This window comes from Onychostoma macrolepis, chromosome 22, assembly GCF_012432095.1.
Source record: "Onychostoma macrolepis isolate SWU-2019 chromosome 22, ASM1243209v1, whole genome shotgun sequence".
Taxonomy (NCBI): Eukaryota; Metazoa; Chordata; class Actinopteri; order Cypriniformes; family Cyprinidae; genus Onychostoma; species Onychostoma macrolepis.
In genome coordinates, this window is record NC_081176.1 from 29463144 (window position 1) to 29479000 (window position 15857).

General features: G+C 35.2%; 1 protein-coding gene across 3 annotated transcripts in view; it reads right to left on the reverse strand.

Moving 5' to 3' along the window:
- Positions 1-3739: 3739 nt before the first annotated feature.
- The window catches only part of LOC131531454 (E3 ubiquitin-protein ligase RNF123), a 133657-nt gene continuing 121539 nt past the window's right edge, over positions 3740-15857 (reverse strand). For 2 of the 3 annotated variants that reach the window (XM_058762226.1, XM_058762227.1), the window contains exons 39-40: positions 7627-7712; positions 3740-6300 (exon numbers count right to left, since the gene is read on the reverse strand). In XM_058762226.1, coding sequence (XP_058618209.1) covers positions 6201-6300; positions 7627-7712 — 186 coding nt within the window. In that variant the 3' untranslated portion in view covers positions 3740-6200. The remainder of the gene's footprint in view (positions 6301-7626; positions 7713-15857) is intronic. The other variant, XM_058762228.1, reaches the window with a different exon arrangement.

Consider the following 15857-nt stretch of genomic DNA (forward strand, 5'->3'; position numbering starts at 1 on the left):
AGAAAGAAGGTTTTTCACCTTAGCCACTGATCTGAGATGAAAAAAGCTACTCCTTACAACTGCATTTATATGCTTATCAAATTGGAGAAGAGGATCAAAATGAACTCCAAGATTTTTGCATGATTGTGAAGGTTATTACTTAGAAAACCAAACTGTGTTTTAATGGAGTTGTTTGTAGCAGCAGGGCCCAGTAGAAGCACTTCAGTTTTATTTTCATTCAATTGTAAGGAGTTTTTTGTCATCCAGGTCTTGACTTCATTAAGGCATAAAAAAAGATGATATGATGATATTCGTATGCATAGCTTTTGCTACAAAAAGTCTACAAAGAGACAGTTTCGATACTGTATACATTTGGACACTGAAATCACAATCATAAACAATCATGGTTCAAACATAAAATGTTGACAATGAAACACAAGTTAGCAGTGTATGAGGAAAAGTTGTTCAAAATGAAAATTTTCTGAAAATGTATTCACCCTAAGGAAATCCACGATGTAGATGAGTTTGTTTCTTCATCAGATTTGGAGAAATGTAGCATTGCATCACTTGTTCACCAATGGATGGGTGCCGTCAGAATGAGAGTCCAAACAGCTGATAAAAACATCACAATAATCCACACCACTCCAGTCCATCAATTAACATCTCAAAGCCAAAAGCTGTGTGTTTGTAAGAAACAAATCCATCATTAAGGCATTTTACCTTTAAACTGTCAATGGTATGTCTCTAACTTCGTTCATATGTAAAAGTGTTAAGGTTTTAAATGCCAACACTAAAAAGTAAAATATCAACATAATGTACGTCTTTTAAGCTGTGCGTACTTAAAAGGGTTTATTAAATGCTGAAACTAAAACATAAAATATCAACATATTGTAAATTTCCAAAGTAGGTACTGACACTGACAACTACAATATTAAAATACACTATTATACCGTATGTGTCTAAAATTGTTCATACATAAAAAGGTTTTATGTGCAGACACTCACAATATGAACATATTTTATGTCGCTAGAATTGTTCATACAGCACATTAAGCATCGAGTTTTTTTATGCCGACACGAAAACTTACAATATCAACATATAGCACATTTCAAAAGTTGTTTGAACATAATGTGTTGACATGGAAACACTATTTATTACCATAAATTGTACAGTAAAAATACAATTAAAATATGGCACTGAACACTAAAGCATACAATACTGTTACTGTAAAAGTAACAAATGCTGAAATTTAAACTTACAAAATCAATGTTGTATGCATCTAAATGAAGGTTAAAATTTTAGATGCAACACTAAAACATACAATATGAACACATTTTACTGCTTTAATTTTGATTGTATGTAAAATGCTTACATTTGGCATGATTTGGTATCATTTCAGTGTGAATTCATAAAACCTACGTCACTGCATGACTCTAAAGCTGGCAGCACATAAAATACTGACAATTTACAATAAGTAACACATTTATGTTCTGTATAAATGCGTCATTCATGTTCTTCATATGTGTGTGGGGGATAAAAAAAAAAAAACTTTAGATGTTCTCAATACATTGATATGTTATCTTCCATCCATTTAAATATAGAATTAATATGTGCTAGAAGCAAATTTCATATACTAAATCACATACAATCAGAATCATGTCGGATATTGAAACAACCTGAAAATTGAATCTTTTTGTGCTTTAAAAAGAGAACATCCTTTAATTTGGCTTATTGGTTTTATCTTTTACAAACCTTGTTGCAAGGTGTACGCAAGTAAGCTGTTAAATCACCGTTTTTTAAATTCAAGACCTCTGGGGCGAAGGCGACGCGGCCCAGTGAAGCCAACATAACAGGAGGCTTTTACAATCGATCCTTCATTACTGTCCACCCACTATAATCAAAGAGTCTTTCACACCAAAAACATTATCAATTACAGCTCAATGAGTCCAAGGTAGGACGATAATTTCATAGCTGCCTGGCGCTGACATTTATTTTAATATACAATGTTGTACCAACTTTATGCCAGAGAGAGAGAACTAGAGTGAAGGATGCTGGGAGCTGGGTCAGAAAGAAAGACTAGTTCAAAAGAGCGCAGCGTCCTCCTTGGGATACAAACACCATCTCTTATTTACTGCATTGAATTGGCAAAACCTGTTTTGGAACAGACAGCAGGAATGTTTTGGCCACCAGCTACTGTGCATTGCCAAGGTTGCTGTCATTAAAATTAAATGTAGTACTGTCTGACACAGCGATGCTAGATCTCTGTAATGTTTGAGACGAGTATAATCTAATGAAAGAAAGTATTATAAATTAGTCCCCACACAATTACACACACCAAATTATGTTAACAACTCTCTGATCATGGTAGAAAGATGTTGTAGAGACAAATAAGGTTCAAAATAGGGATTGAAATTCTTTGAAGTTCTTATTTTCAACAATGTATAACTGAAACAACGTTGTTTGTTAATCTCAGGCGGTCAAACAAAATACTATATTCATATATTAACCCAAACTGAGTTTTATTTTCATTCTATAATTATACATTTGTAACATAACAGATTTTTTTTTTTCTAAGAGTTTGACATTTTTCAACCCTGTTACCCATATTTTGTATCTATTTGAATAGTATAAAAGCTTGATTGGCTTGGTTTTGTTTTCTAGCAATCAACTTAATTAATATAAATATCGGATTAAATAATAATTGAATTTAGGATTAAGGGTTAAATGCTGCATTTAAATACAAAAATTGATTTTTATAAGTGTTTTGCAACTTTTCAACCCTGTTACCCATATTTTGGACACATATTTGAATAGTAAAAAACCTTGATTGGCTTTTTTATTTTCTAGCAAACAACTTCAATTAATATAAATATTGGATAAAATAATAATGAAATTCAGAGTTAAATTGTTCATTTACATAGAAAATGTCTTAAAACTAAACATTTTTGCTTTTATAAATTATGTATAAATTAAACAAAATTAATTTATACATTGTATACATTAAGATCCTCAATCTTAGAAAGCCAAACAAAATATTACATTAATATATAAACCCAAAGTGATTTTCATTTTCATTCTATATTTATACTGTAAATGTTTAATATAAAATATATTTGATAATACTTTGCAAACTTTTCATCCCTGTTACCTGTTTAATTTATACATAATTTATAAAAGCAAAATGCAAATTTTTAGTTTTATATATATATATATATATATATATATATGTGTGTATATATAAATATTCATTGCAGTTATGAAATGTGAATAATGAAATCCAAAGTTAACTGGTGCATTTAAATAAAAAATATGTCCAAATGAGTAACAGGGTTGTAAGGAACGCAGTTGCAGATTTTAATTAAAATGCTAATTGTTAATTATTTTAGGTGAACAAAACCCATTATGTTTAACAATTTTTCTTACAATAACATTGGTAACAGGGCTGAATGGTTGAGCTCAATGAATGAGGTCAACTACACTATTTACAGCTTTGAAAAATCATTTTTACAAAGTTATTTGAGTACATTTTTACAAGAAATACTATTTCAGTTTTTCTACACCAATGTTTTACATTAAATATAACTTACCATTTCTTTATAATAGTTTGTAAAACTTACTAGCAATTTCTGAGTGAAAATTGTTTATTCTCCAATTTTATTTTATTTTTTGTATCTAGAACACTTGCAAATTGAGAAAACAAAATTAGATTATACTTGCCTTTCACCATGATGTGGAAATAGTCCAATTTCCATTTTCTTTAAACAGGGAGGAAATCATCCAGTAACAGGGTTGAATGAATGTGGGATATGTTTAAATATATGTTAATTAAATACGTTAGTAAGCCAATATATACATTGGAAAGTGCCTACAAAGTAAGCACACCAGACAGCATTTAGGATAAATAATTTAATGCTAATAATACATCAATACATGTACACTCTCACAAAAGTGAAAGAACCAAAAATTGCCATGTCCTCTCTTTCTAAACAAAATAATAAAAAGAAGAAAAAAAAATTAAAAAAACATCAACAGTCCTTTAAATATTGCTTAACTTATCTAAAATTCCCTTTGACAACAATAGCAGATGCCTGAGAGTGGAAACCCTTAAATTAAAGTCATCGGCACACACTCACCGCAAACGCGCACACACACTTTAAGTAAACTATAGAGGGGGGTCCTACATTCATATCATGCACCCCCTTTTTAAAAACAACATTACACCAAACTGTGAGCAATGCTTTAACAGTCCAAATGAGAGAAGTAGTGACCCAAATACTCTTTTGGTTTTGATAATTCATACTTATTATCAGTTTTATACAGTGTTTGGAAGTTCAGTGGTTTATCGGTCGTAGCAAATTGTCTGCGTGTTAAATAAACAGTCTGTGTGCATTAGTAAGAAGCATATGATGGATTCTGTACAAGTTGTTAATTGCGTACTGTATTGTGACAGTCAAAGCTGCGGTCCACCTCCAGTCTTGGCTTACTCCATCTAATTTTTTTGTGGGTTTTAAAACTGGGCCACACCACTAGACTTTTATTTGGTGTAGAAAATTGCAGTTGACAATGGCTGAATATCCTTTTAAGGGAACTGTGGCAAGGCAATGGATTCTGAGTGCAGGCAGAGCCTGAGTGTAACATAATCCATTAGCAAAGGATTCTGGGAAAGATAACCCCATGCACACAACAGCAAAGCACTTAAATCTAGATGTCTGTTGGTGTTCTGTAACAAAAACAGCAGTCTAGGCACTCCTAATGGAACAGACTGAAGGAAAGATCTGGGTATGAAGAAAGCTGAGGCTTGTTTGAGAACATTCACGAACACCACACCATTATAACGACAGATCAAATGTGAAAGCCGTCCGAATGGAGAAATGTAGCGGAGAGCAGAACGAACAAGTGTTGGTGGGAAATCAAAGGATTTCTCTCAAACAGGAATTGTTATCACTGTCTCACATTGCATTTACGTCTCTGTGTAAACTGTCCATGTCCCGAAACCGCCTTTTTTATCTTGTATGATGCTTTATAAATCTGTAATAAAAGACATTTATTACATGTTATATGACAGGCGAGTGTAACAGCTTTATGTAGATGTGTTTCTTTTTTTTAATGTAGAAAATCATGTACAACAATCCAAAGTGATTGTAGGTTCTGCTTAGTGTGACACTACTTGTTGTCATCTATGTCAACTATGGCTGTCATTATTGAGTATAAAAACATTAGCAAATACAGAGAGTGATATGAAAAACTGTTCACTAGTACTGAGTTTAAATCTGACTTCCTGATATGATAATATAACCAGAGTTTGTGAGAAGAGATGAGACAAGAATGAGGCGAGAATGAGACAAAAAGAGAAGAGACAAGAATGAGATGAGAAGAGAATAGAATAGAAAAGACAAGAATGAGATGAGAATTAGGTGAGAAGATAATAGAAGAGACATGTATGAAAACAGAAGAGACAAGAATGAGACGAGAAGAGACAAGAATAAGACAAGAAAAGAAGACACAAGAATGAGATGAGAAGAGACAAGTATGAGAAGAGAAGAGACAAGAATGAGATGAGAAGAGACAAGTATGAGAAGAGAAGAGACAAGAATGAGATGAGAAGAGACAAGAATGAGATGAGAAGAGAATAGAAAAGACAAGAATGAGGTGAAAATTAGGTGAGAAGATAATAGAAGAGACAAGAATGAGACGAGAAGAGACAAGGTGAGATGACAACATGAGAAAAAAAGAGAAGACTGAAATAGATAAGATAAAAGGATAGAATGGAAATGAGCAGAGAGGAGATGAAATCAGAAATCAGATGAGAAAACAAGCCGGGACAAAATGAGAAGCGATTAAGACTGTGGCGAGACACTCTCCATCACTATCAGCAGATCTTCCACATTCAGCTTTTCAGCTGCTCCTTCAGAAGCACCATGAGCATGTGGCTCTAAACAGGATCTCATCCATTCATCACAAAGACACCTGGGAAGAGCTATTGCCTTGCAAGGCCTTGTTCCATTCGTCAGAGGACAAAATGTTATGATACGCCAGTGCAGATGGGCAATGCTGGCAGAACCAACAGTGGCGGGATGGTGACCATACATGGACTGAGTAGAAACAAAGAGTCCAACCTGAATATGTGTGTTTTTGAAGTGAAGTCTTTGGGGAAAGTGTACATAATGTGGATTTTTGAACACCAAATGTGTGTGTGTGTGTGTGTGTGTGTGAAGTGCGCACTAAGAGCTGGCTGGTTTGGTGTAATCTTCCACTCCAGTGATAGTGGCCTTGCAGAAGAAGCAGTCCTTGTTATTCATCAAGTGCTGATTGATACAGGCCCTGAAATAAAAGACAAAGTGAGTGAGGGAGCGAGAGATCGGTCCGTCAGTGACATTTAATCACTTAAAGAGTGCTGAGTCACGTCACATTGTGAGTTATCTGTGCTGCGCTTCACGATATACATCAAGCGATTCAAAAACTGCCAAGAAAATTGATTTGATTGAGAGCACAGTTTTGATACAAATAGTATTGCGACAACTTCAATGCAGTGCTGAGACCACAGCATTAACAGTGGACAGTACTGGGTAGTAACTGATTACATGTAATACAAGTTACCCAGCAGGCACACAACGTTAAAAAATTTTAATATTTGGTTAAATTTCGGTTGCGATGTTGGGTGACCAAAATTCAATGTCAATACAACGTCTAATGTCAATGTTAATTTGATGTCCAAAACCGACATCAGCTGGTTGTGTAACCAAAATCCAACATTAAGTCAACATCAAATTTCCATCAAATACTGACGTCAACCCGATTTTCATTCTCAACCAAAATGCAACGTTTGTCTGATGTCCAACGTCAACATGACGTCCTGTGCCTGCTGGATTTAGTACTTGTAGTTAGGTTATATTACATTTTAAAGTGCTCATAATCAGATTACACTTTTTATGGATTGCATGATTACATATTCACACAATGGTAGTACATTATTCATCTTTATTTAAAAAAAAAACTAGTGCATACATTTGGAAAGTCTTACAGATTTATGAAAGTGCACACATCAGTCAGAAAATGGAGTGGCCACACAACCTTTTTAAGATTTTAAGTATATTGTTTGTTAATGTTCACATGACATGATGGTAAACAATTCAAATATTTATATTTTTACCGTTCTCATATTTATTTTGATAGTTTTTATTTTAAAGTGGGTTGATTCGTTTTGATTAGTTTAATTTGACATTATGATTTAATTAATTATTAGCTTTTTATCAACAAGCCCTCTGCAGTTCACTCACGAACCCCAGTTTGTTAAACCCTGGCATAATGTAATGTTACATGTTATGCCAAATGTAATCTGAAAGTAATCCAAAAGTAATCAGAATAAATTACTCAATGTGTGTAATCTAATAGATTACAATACAAACTAAAATTTCCATAATGTAATTTGTAATCAGTAATGGACTGTAATTTTTAAGTAATTTACCCAGCACTGCCAGTGGAATTACTGTGTCGCAACAGTGGAAACATGTCCTTAGTATTTCAGGCAGTGTTTATGCTATATATAAGTAATGGTCATTGAAGCCTTTAACGGCATGGTGTTAATCTCTTAAATGGAAGAGTGAATGGAAGAACTGAGCTGTTGATAGGATGTTGGCAGCAACTCACTTGCAGGATTTGTGGGAGCAGGGCTTGAAGATGGCTGATATGGAGTGTGCATAGCAGATCGGGCAGAGATCGTCCTCGCTGGTCGGCTGTAAAAGAAAAAGACTGATTCAATTACTTAAGAAGCAGATACATTGTGTATTGACTTTCTGAAAGATGTTCCAGAAAGAAAGTTTTATCAAAGACACTGTTTTTCCTTCTCAGCAATGTCATCATATTCAGCAAACCAACTATATATTAGAGAGACCGCATCAAATAAATTTGCATAGTGCATGATGCAAAATTTTAAATGGTAGTTTGGACAAGTTCACACCATGGAACTTTTTGTCCCTTTTTCACCGTTGTTCTATCACAGCTAAATTAGCGAATATTTCTTTTTCAAATAATTTATTAAATGACTCATTTTTATCATCATGTACAAACTAAGCAAAAAAAATACACACTGTTCTTATTCTAATTCATTTTAAGTCAGTGAACCTAACAGCTAAACACTTTTTAGTGAACTAAATGTCTGGGACTGGAACTGGGACGTCTGGATCCCCTAATGTCAAAAAACGCCAACTTATGATATTTTTGAAGTATGCATCACTGGACTTATTGAGAATTTCTTAAGCTACAGAAGACCTCATTTTATTTCTTAATACATACTCAAAGAAACAGATTTTCACCTGTGCAGCATGTACTTTTTGTAATTAGCAGCAAGAGAACAGAGCTTGACCCCTGACCCCTTAAAACAGGCTGATGGAGCTTCATTAGTATACAAACATCTCATTAATATGTAAATCTTATTATTACTCAGTCAAGGCAGGAGAGAGTACAGCATGTTAAATGAATAGTTCACTCAAAAATTTTAATTCTGTCATATCCGTTTCTAAAACCCATGAATTTCTTTGCCGCAAAAAAGACATTAAGCCTTTTATTTGTCCTTAAAAAAAATTAGGCATTTCAAATTTTGACATTTCACAATATTTGACATTTCAAAACCACATGAGCCACTTTAATGATGATTAAATTGTTTTTTTTTTTGCCATTTTGTCAGTGATCCCCATTCACTGAAAAAATCCTAAAACATACATTTAAAAAAAAAAAAAAATAACATACACACATATTATAACACCAAAAACAGCTTTACAGACATAAAAAAAAATAATGAAGTGAAACTGATAACTTTGATATATAACGTGATATAGGTTAGGTAGGCAAATAGATTCTATTTTTATTCTCTATTCATATGCTATTTACTTATGCATATGTAGGACACTGCACACTAAAGCAGTCACATATTCTACATACATGACATTTCAAAAAAGCTGCAAAGAACATTCTGCACGCATCCCAAGGGGACAACGCACAAGATAATAAATTCAGAACGGGGAGAACAGTCCTCAGAAATGTCAACAAACTAGAACACGTGTACAAAGACGTCAGAAGATGCATATTCACTTTTGGTGACCCCGACGTACTCACTTTTACTCAATATAACATTGAGGAATAGAAGATTCAATTGATAATTAAATATATTATGTAAAACAAAAATCAAATCTGAATCCATGAAATTATATTTCTTAAACATCTATTTTTATTTATCTATTTTTCCTAGGACGTTACTGTGTTTGAGTGGCGCCCTATATGAATTAAGACTTTTTGAAAAGTAGTTAAATGGTGGTTTTCTGGGCAAAACCTGTTCTTCTGGGTGGTGGTTGTTTGTTTGTTATGTGGTTGCTGGGGCATTACTAGGTCTTCAGCAAGCAATTAAACAAACAGATTTGTATCTAATCCAAATATCTACAGTTCCTGCTGTCAGTTGGTCTCCTGATTTCCAAGAGACCGAATTCCTAAAGCAGCCACAGCAAATGCTGATGAATATTCTCCTTCCATCCTTCAGTCTGAGTCACCCGAGACTCCCGTAATCTCCACGCTTTCATCCCAAGGCTTTCCTCAGCTGGGAAGGGAGGGAACATAGCTGCAAGTGTTAATTGAGTTCTTTGTACTGATTTCATGGGGAGTATGGATGAAAGCCTGCAGTGACAGAAGAGCAGCCAGGCCTCCATCCTTGCCAATCAGCCTCACTCCATACACCGCAGAATATAACAACCTTATATTTTCATGCTAATGCATGCATTTTTTTTATTCGCCCAAATCCTAATAACAGTTTCATTTTGAATTGGTGATAGACCAATATACTGGCCAGATCAATTATTAAAGCCATTATTTAACCGTTTTGAAATAATAATAATAATAATAGTCAAACAGTTTGTTATTCAAGTACTCAAACCTTCCTTCCACAACTCCGTGAGGCCTCTACAATGATTGCATGTTGTAGACGGACAGTCCTTGACCGACCTGTACGTAATGAAGCGAAGGGTTCAGAGGACAAGCTAAAGTTATTGAGATCCTTTTAATATGAATACTTTAACTGTCTGCTCCATCTACACTGATTAAAAACAGAATGTGAGGCAAAAAGCAGCCCTTCAGTTAATTTTAAAGGGCACTGCATTGACGCAAGCAATTTTGGAGAATAAACCATCAATATATACTCAAGTTACCCAGATAGCTGGGCTATCGGGTTCTTTATCAGTTTTTCATGCGGTTCTTTGACTTGAACGGGGCCTTTTGTTTTTGTGCCCCAATGTCCTTCCATTCTTAAAGTCAAACTTTGTTCCAAGGGGAATGATTGGGTTTCTGTTTGGTCTCTAAGCTGAGATGAAGGAAATACAAGCCCCTTAAAATCTCATTCACTCCGTGCTAAGTCTGTCTCTTCTGAGCTATTACCTTCAGATCTTGTGTCTGAGTAATGAGGGAAGATATCCACTATCCCAAGGTAATTTGCAGGGGCAGACAGTGACCTTGACTGGCCCAGTTCACTCTGGTTCATGGCGACCTGATAAAAACGTTGGGTGCTTTACTCAATTCATATGGTTACTCTAATCAGTGAGCGCAAACTAACAGAGAAATCAGTCAACGTCAAGACTGGGACTGTGCGACTTTAAAGGAATAGCTCATCCAAAAATTTAAATTTGCTGACAATTTACTCCCCCTCAGGTCATCCAAGTTGTATATGAGTATGTTTTTTAATCAGATTTGGAGAAATGTTACATTACATCACTTGCTCACCAATGGATCCTCTGCAGTGAATGGGTGCCGTCAGAATGAGAGTCCAAACAGCTGATAAAAACATCACAATAATCCACAAGTAATCCACACCACTCCAGTCCATCAATTAATGTCTTGTGAAGTCTTGTAAGAAACAAATCCATCATTAAGACGTTTTTAAAGGAACACTTTTTTTGGAAATAGGCTCATTCTCCAACTCCCCCAGAGTTAATAAGTTGAGTTTTACCGTTTTTGAATCCATTCAGCCGATCTCCGGGTCTGGCGATAGCACTTTTAGCATAGCTTAGCATAAATCATTGAATCCGATTAGACCAGTAGCATCGCGTTCAAAAATGACCAAAGAGTTTATATTATATTATAACTATTTACCTAGCTGGGGACTACTTTCAGGCGCTGCGTAATATCACTGCGCCTGCTTCGGCCATGGTACGGCAGCAAAGTTCCTTGATTATTACGCTGGAATGAGAGTATAGTTCCTAATCATATCAGCCTAGAAAATCGCAACTTTTCATTTTCCGCCAGTCTTAGTACACGATATAACTACAGAAGAGTCAAGTTTTAAATAGGACAAATATCGAAACTCTTTGGTCATTTTTGAACGTGATGCTACTGGTCTAATCGGATTCAATGATCTATGCTAAGCTATGCTAAAAGTGCTATCGCCAGACCCGGAGATCGGCTGAATGCATTCAAAAACGGTAAAACTCAACTTATTAACTCTGGGGGAGTTGGAGAATGAGCCTATTTCCAAAAAAAGTGGAGTGTTCCTTTAACTTCAAACCACTGCTTCCAGCTAAAATGACGAGCTTGTCTCATTCTGACGGCACCCATTCACTGCAGAGGATCAATTGGTGAGCAAGTGATGTAATGCTACATTTCTCCAACTAAATATTCAGTAAATAATCAGCAAATTTTCCCTTTTTGGTGAATTAGTCCTATAAGTCCTGGTGTGTTTACATTTACTGTCGCTTTCACTACTAATCCAAGAGTTTCAATTGAGAGCGAAATATTTCCCCATGCAGATTTATCTCATGTTTAAGTTGGTCATGCAAATTTGACGCGTTGACCGACAAAAAAGCTGCTTGATTTGAGAGTGATTTCTATGAGGCTAAAGTCTACAAGAAACTGAATTCACAACCTAATTTACTTCTGTAATGTAATCCAAATCCAAGTAAAACTGGATATTCGGAGAGAGAGAAAAAAGAAGAAAAAAACAACAACAACGAAGGACTTGTGATGAGTTTGATCAAACCAAATTCAATTGATTCAGTTGTGACAAAGAAGCCTTGGTGACATCAGACAAAATGGAAACTTCAATTTCCAGCAGCAGAATTTCAGATACATTAGTACTACACTACCCACAATTCTGAAGTGAAATCCACCAATCAGAACGAGGATCACAGACACTGAGTAACACTTGAGGGCCAGGGTGATTTTAGGATATTTTCAAAATACAGTTTTTATATTTCATATTATATTTTATATACAGTAGATATAAATATTTTGGAATAATATTCACTGATTACTGTCCATGTGTATAGATTTCACCTTTAAAAATGAATTGTCCTGTAAAAAAGGTTTTGTGTCGTTGTGAATGCTGCCTATAAAGCTGTATTGCTACAGTAAATGGTTTTTGGAATTATAACCAGCAGAGATCAACATGAGCTGATGGCTCAATCCATTCATTGCCTCGGGTCATATATCCCTCTCCAGTCAGAGCCAATGTGCTGAGGAGGCAAGACGCTGTACTGTACCGTTCAGCACTCTATGTATGATTAGATATGTTGCCCTAAGACCTGAAATACAAAGCCTGCTGGTTGCCATACGGAACACCATTACTTTCATGTAAATGAGACTATCATCTGATGTAGCGATCCGCTGAAAAATCGGTTTTCAGTGAAAACACAGGTTACAGGACTGCATGGCACTATAAAAATAATTAATAACAATGTCTAGAATCTGTTGTTTATTTCTTATGAAAATAGTTAAAATGTTCCAAACCGCCTTATGAAGATTCTGTGTGAGATTTTCAGTAGTATTGAGTCTGTGACATCTATGACATCCATTTATCCATCCAGTTTCTTTCTTTCGTGGATGTCACATCTACTTTCTTTTCTTTTCTGTTAAGAATTTATATATTTAACAGCGTGTTGAAATGTATATTCAATCATTTTATTTTGAGTAATTTGGCCCTCCATATGTTTTCCCAGAATGTTGAATAATTTATTAATTTACATTTAACTTATTTTCTAATGTTTTATTTAGACATGCGATCAGCGTTGCATTGATATTATTATTAAAAAACACAACAATAATTTTTTATATTTATATTTATATTATATCAGGAATGATGCATGTATGGATGTATTTTATTAAAATATTTCATTCATTTATTTTTAAATAATGTATTGATTTTAGTCTGCTCAATGGTGTTTTAAAATAATATTGACAACACTTTTTATTATTATTATTATTAAGAATGTATTTTGTTGTTTCATTGCAATGTATGAGGGCTGCAGAAGTGGGGCTGAATCAGCAATATGTACATTTCCCATCTCAGCTGCTGCATCAGTAGAAGATGTAACCGCAGGGCATCCCGCCGCGGGAGAGGCAAGTCGCCCAAGAGTGCTGACAAATGACCTTTATATTTTGACGGGCCCCTATCAACATGTGCCGGGCTGCTATTTAAAACAGAATTGAACGCTGATGCTTCCTGACCATTTGCTGTTGTACTCCTTTTTTTTTTTTTTTACCTTTTTTTTCTCCAAGCAAGAACACAGTGTACTTTCATGTATGCAACATACAATTCTGGAGCAGACAGAGTGGCGATTCATAGTAATTTATAGGTCTGTTTACAGATGCTTCATATCAATACATCACATCATATTTCATAGAGAAGCACATTTAAGATTTAGGGCTGTACTAAAAGATGAATGGTAAAACAAAGACATTCCAGACAAAAAATGCTGAATTATTCATGTCCAAGCAGATTGCTGTCTCTACCTTTTCATAATACCGATGAGATCCTGAAACTGGTTTAAGCGAGGGGTCTAATTATTGCGTAGGCAACAACAAAACATTTTTTGGGCCAGATGTGTCAGTACTTTTCTGTCAACTATAAAAACATCTTGAACAGTCAGTCGTATCAACACAGATACTCACACAGATTCAATGATAGAAGCACTGAAAATAGGTCAAGTGTGGAAAGACAAGCAGTCATACAGATATGTTTTCAAGTCCAGCTAAGAATAAAGTCTCAAATCCAAAGAGATATTCTTTATAACAGTAAGAGTCGTCTAAGCCTTCCTAAAACGGCTCATTCAAACACGCCCCCACATGTCTACGTCACTGTGTGGGAAGATTTGCATAAAACCATTGATTGATTGATTGATTTTATTTGACCCTTTTGTTGAAAAATAAATAAATAAATACGATACACCATACAATTGTACCATACATTAAAACATACAAAAACAAGGTCAAGGATAACACAATAAAGCCAAGGGCTTATTTCCATTGTGGTCCCATAGGGGTGGGGGGTTAGGTGGGAGGGACAGAGCAAAAACAAAAGACAACAGATAAAGCATCAGTTATCACATCCATATATATATATATATATATATATATATATATATATATATATATATATATATTAAATAGATCTATCAAAAACAAAACAATTTAAACAACATTATCATACTAAGATTGGCATCTGAGCCATTTTCTCAGTGCCTTCTTAAAACCTCCTAAACTTCTAATCATTTTTAGATTTCCTGGCAACCTGTTCCACAAGCTTGTTGCTACATACAAAAAGGACTCTTTACCTAAATAACTCTTAACTCTAGGAAGTATAAAATCAGTAAGGCTGCACCTTGTGGAGTAGCTGTAAACATCTCTCACTCTATTAAAATAATTGATCAAATATTTGGGGACAACCCCATGCACAGTCCTATGTACCATGCACAGGTGAATCTGAGAGACTCGATCTTCTACTTTTAGCCACCCAATAGTCTCAAAATGAGAAATATCAAGATGAGATCTCATGGGGAGGTTCAAAATAAGCCTTATAACCCCATTTTGAGCAGTCTGAAGCCTATGTTTCAGGTGCTTTAAGACACCATTACACCAAGAGCAACATGCATAGTCAAAATAAGGTTGAATTAAAGCACTTGCCAGAGTTAACATCGCTTTCTTGTCCAGAAACCTTGAGATTCTGGCCAAGAAACGTACTCTTTGATTTACCTTGGTAATAACCTTTTGCGCTTGGCCCACTCCCGACAAGTGGCAATCCAACAAACAACCAAGGTAACTAACTGATTCCTTTACATTGATCTCATTATCTCCAACTAAAACCTTAAAGCCAGGAGATCTTTTCAATCTTATTTTTGACCCAAACAGTATGGCTTCCGTTTTCCCGAAGTGAAGCGATAGTCTATTATCTGACATCCACCTACTGACATTTGATAGTTCTACACCGAGGGTTCTTTCAACTATGTTCTTATCTTTATGTGAAACCAATAACGCTGAATCATCTGCATATAAAAAAGTTCACATGAACATACAGACTTAAGGTCATTTATATATATAAGGAAAAAAAGTGGACCCAAAACACTCCCTTGAGGGACCCCACATTCTATACATTGTGGTTGAGACATTGTTCCTCCAATATCCACCACCTACTTCCTATCCTTCAGATAAGAACTCACCCATCTGACACTTGCTGTAGTATTGTTATGACCATCACCATAACACTCGCTGTAGTATTGTTGCTGCCGCTGGCACCATGTCCTAGAGACGCTGCGTTTCGTTGGCTTCCATACGAGGACACAACTAGAAATAAGTGGTTAAGTTATATTTACAACACTGTTCCAGAACAGTACAACGCAAATATTAGAGTGTGTGCAGCGCATTTTACGGAGGACTGTTTTCTGAACCTGGGAAAGAGTAGCCTACAATGTGAACACTATGAATTCTGCCCTCTCTGAATGCAACAAATGCCTCATTTATAGCGGGTTTTATTGTTTTAGTCTCATCGCATCACAACATGGTAAGGGACGTAACATTTCCGTCACACGCTTGAGGTATTCGGCCAATCACAACGCACTGGATAGCTGGCCAAT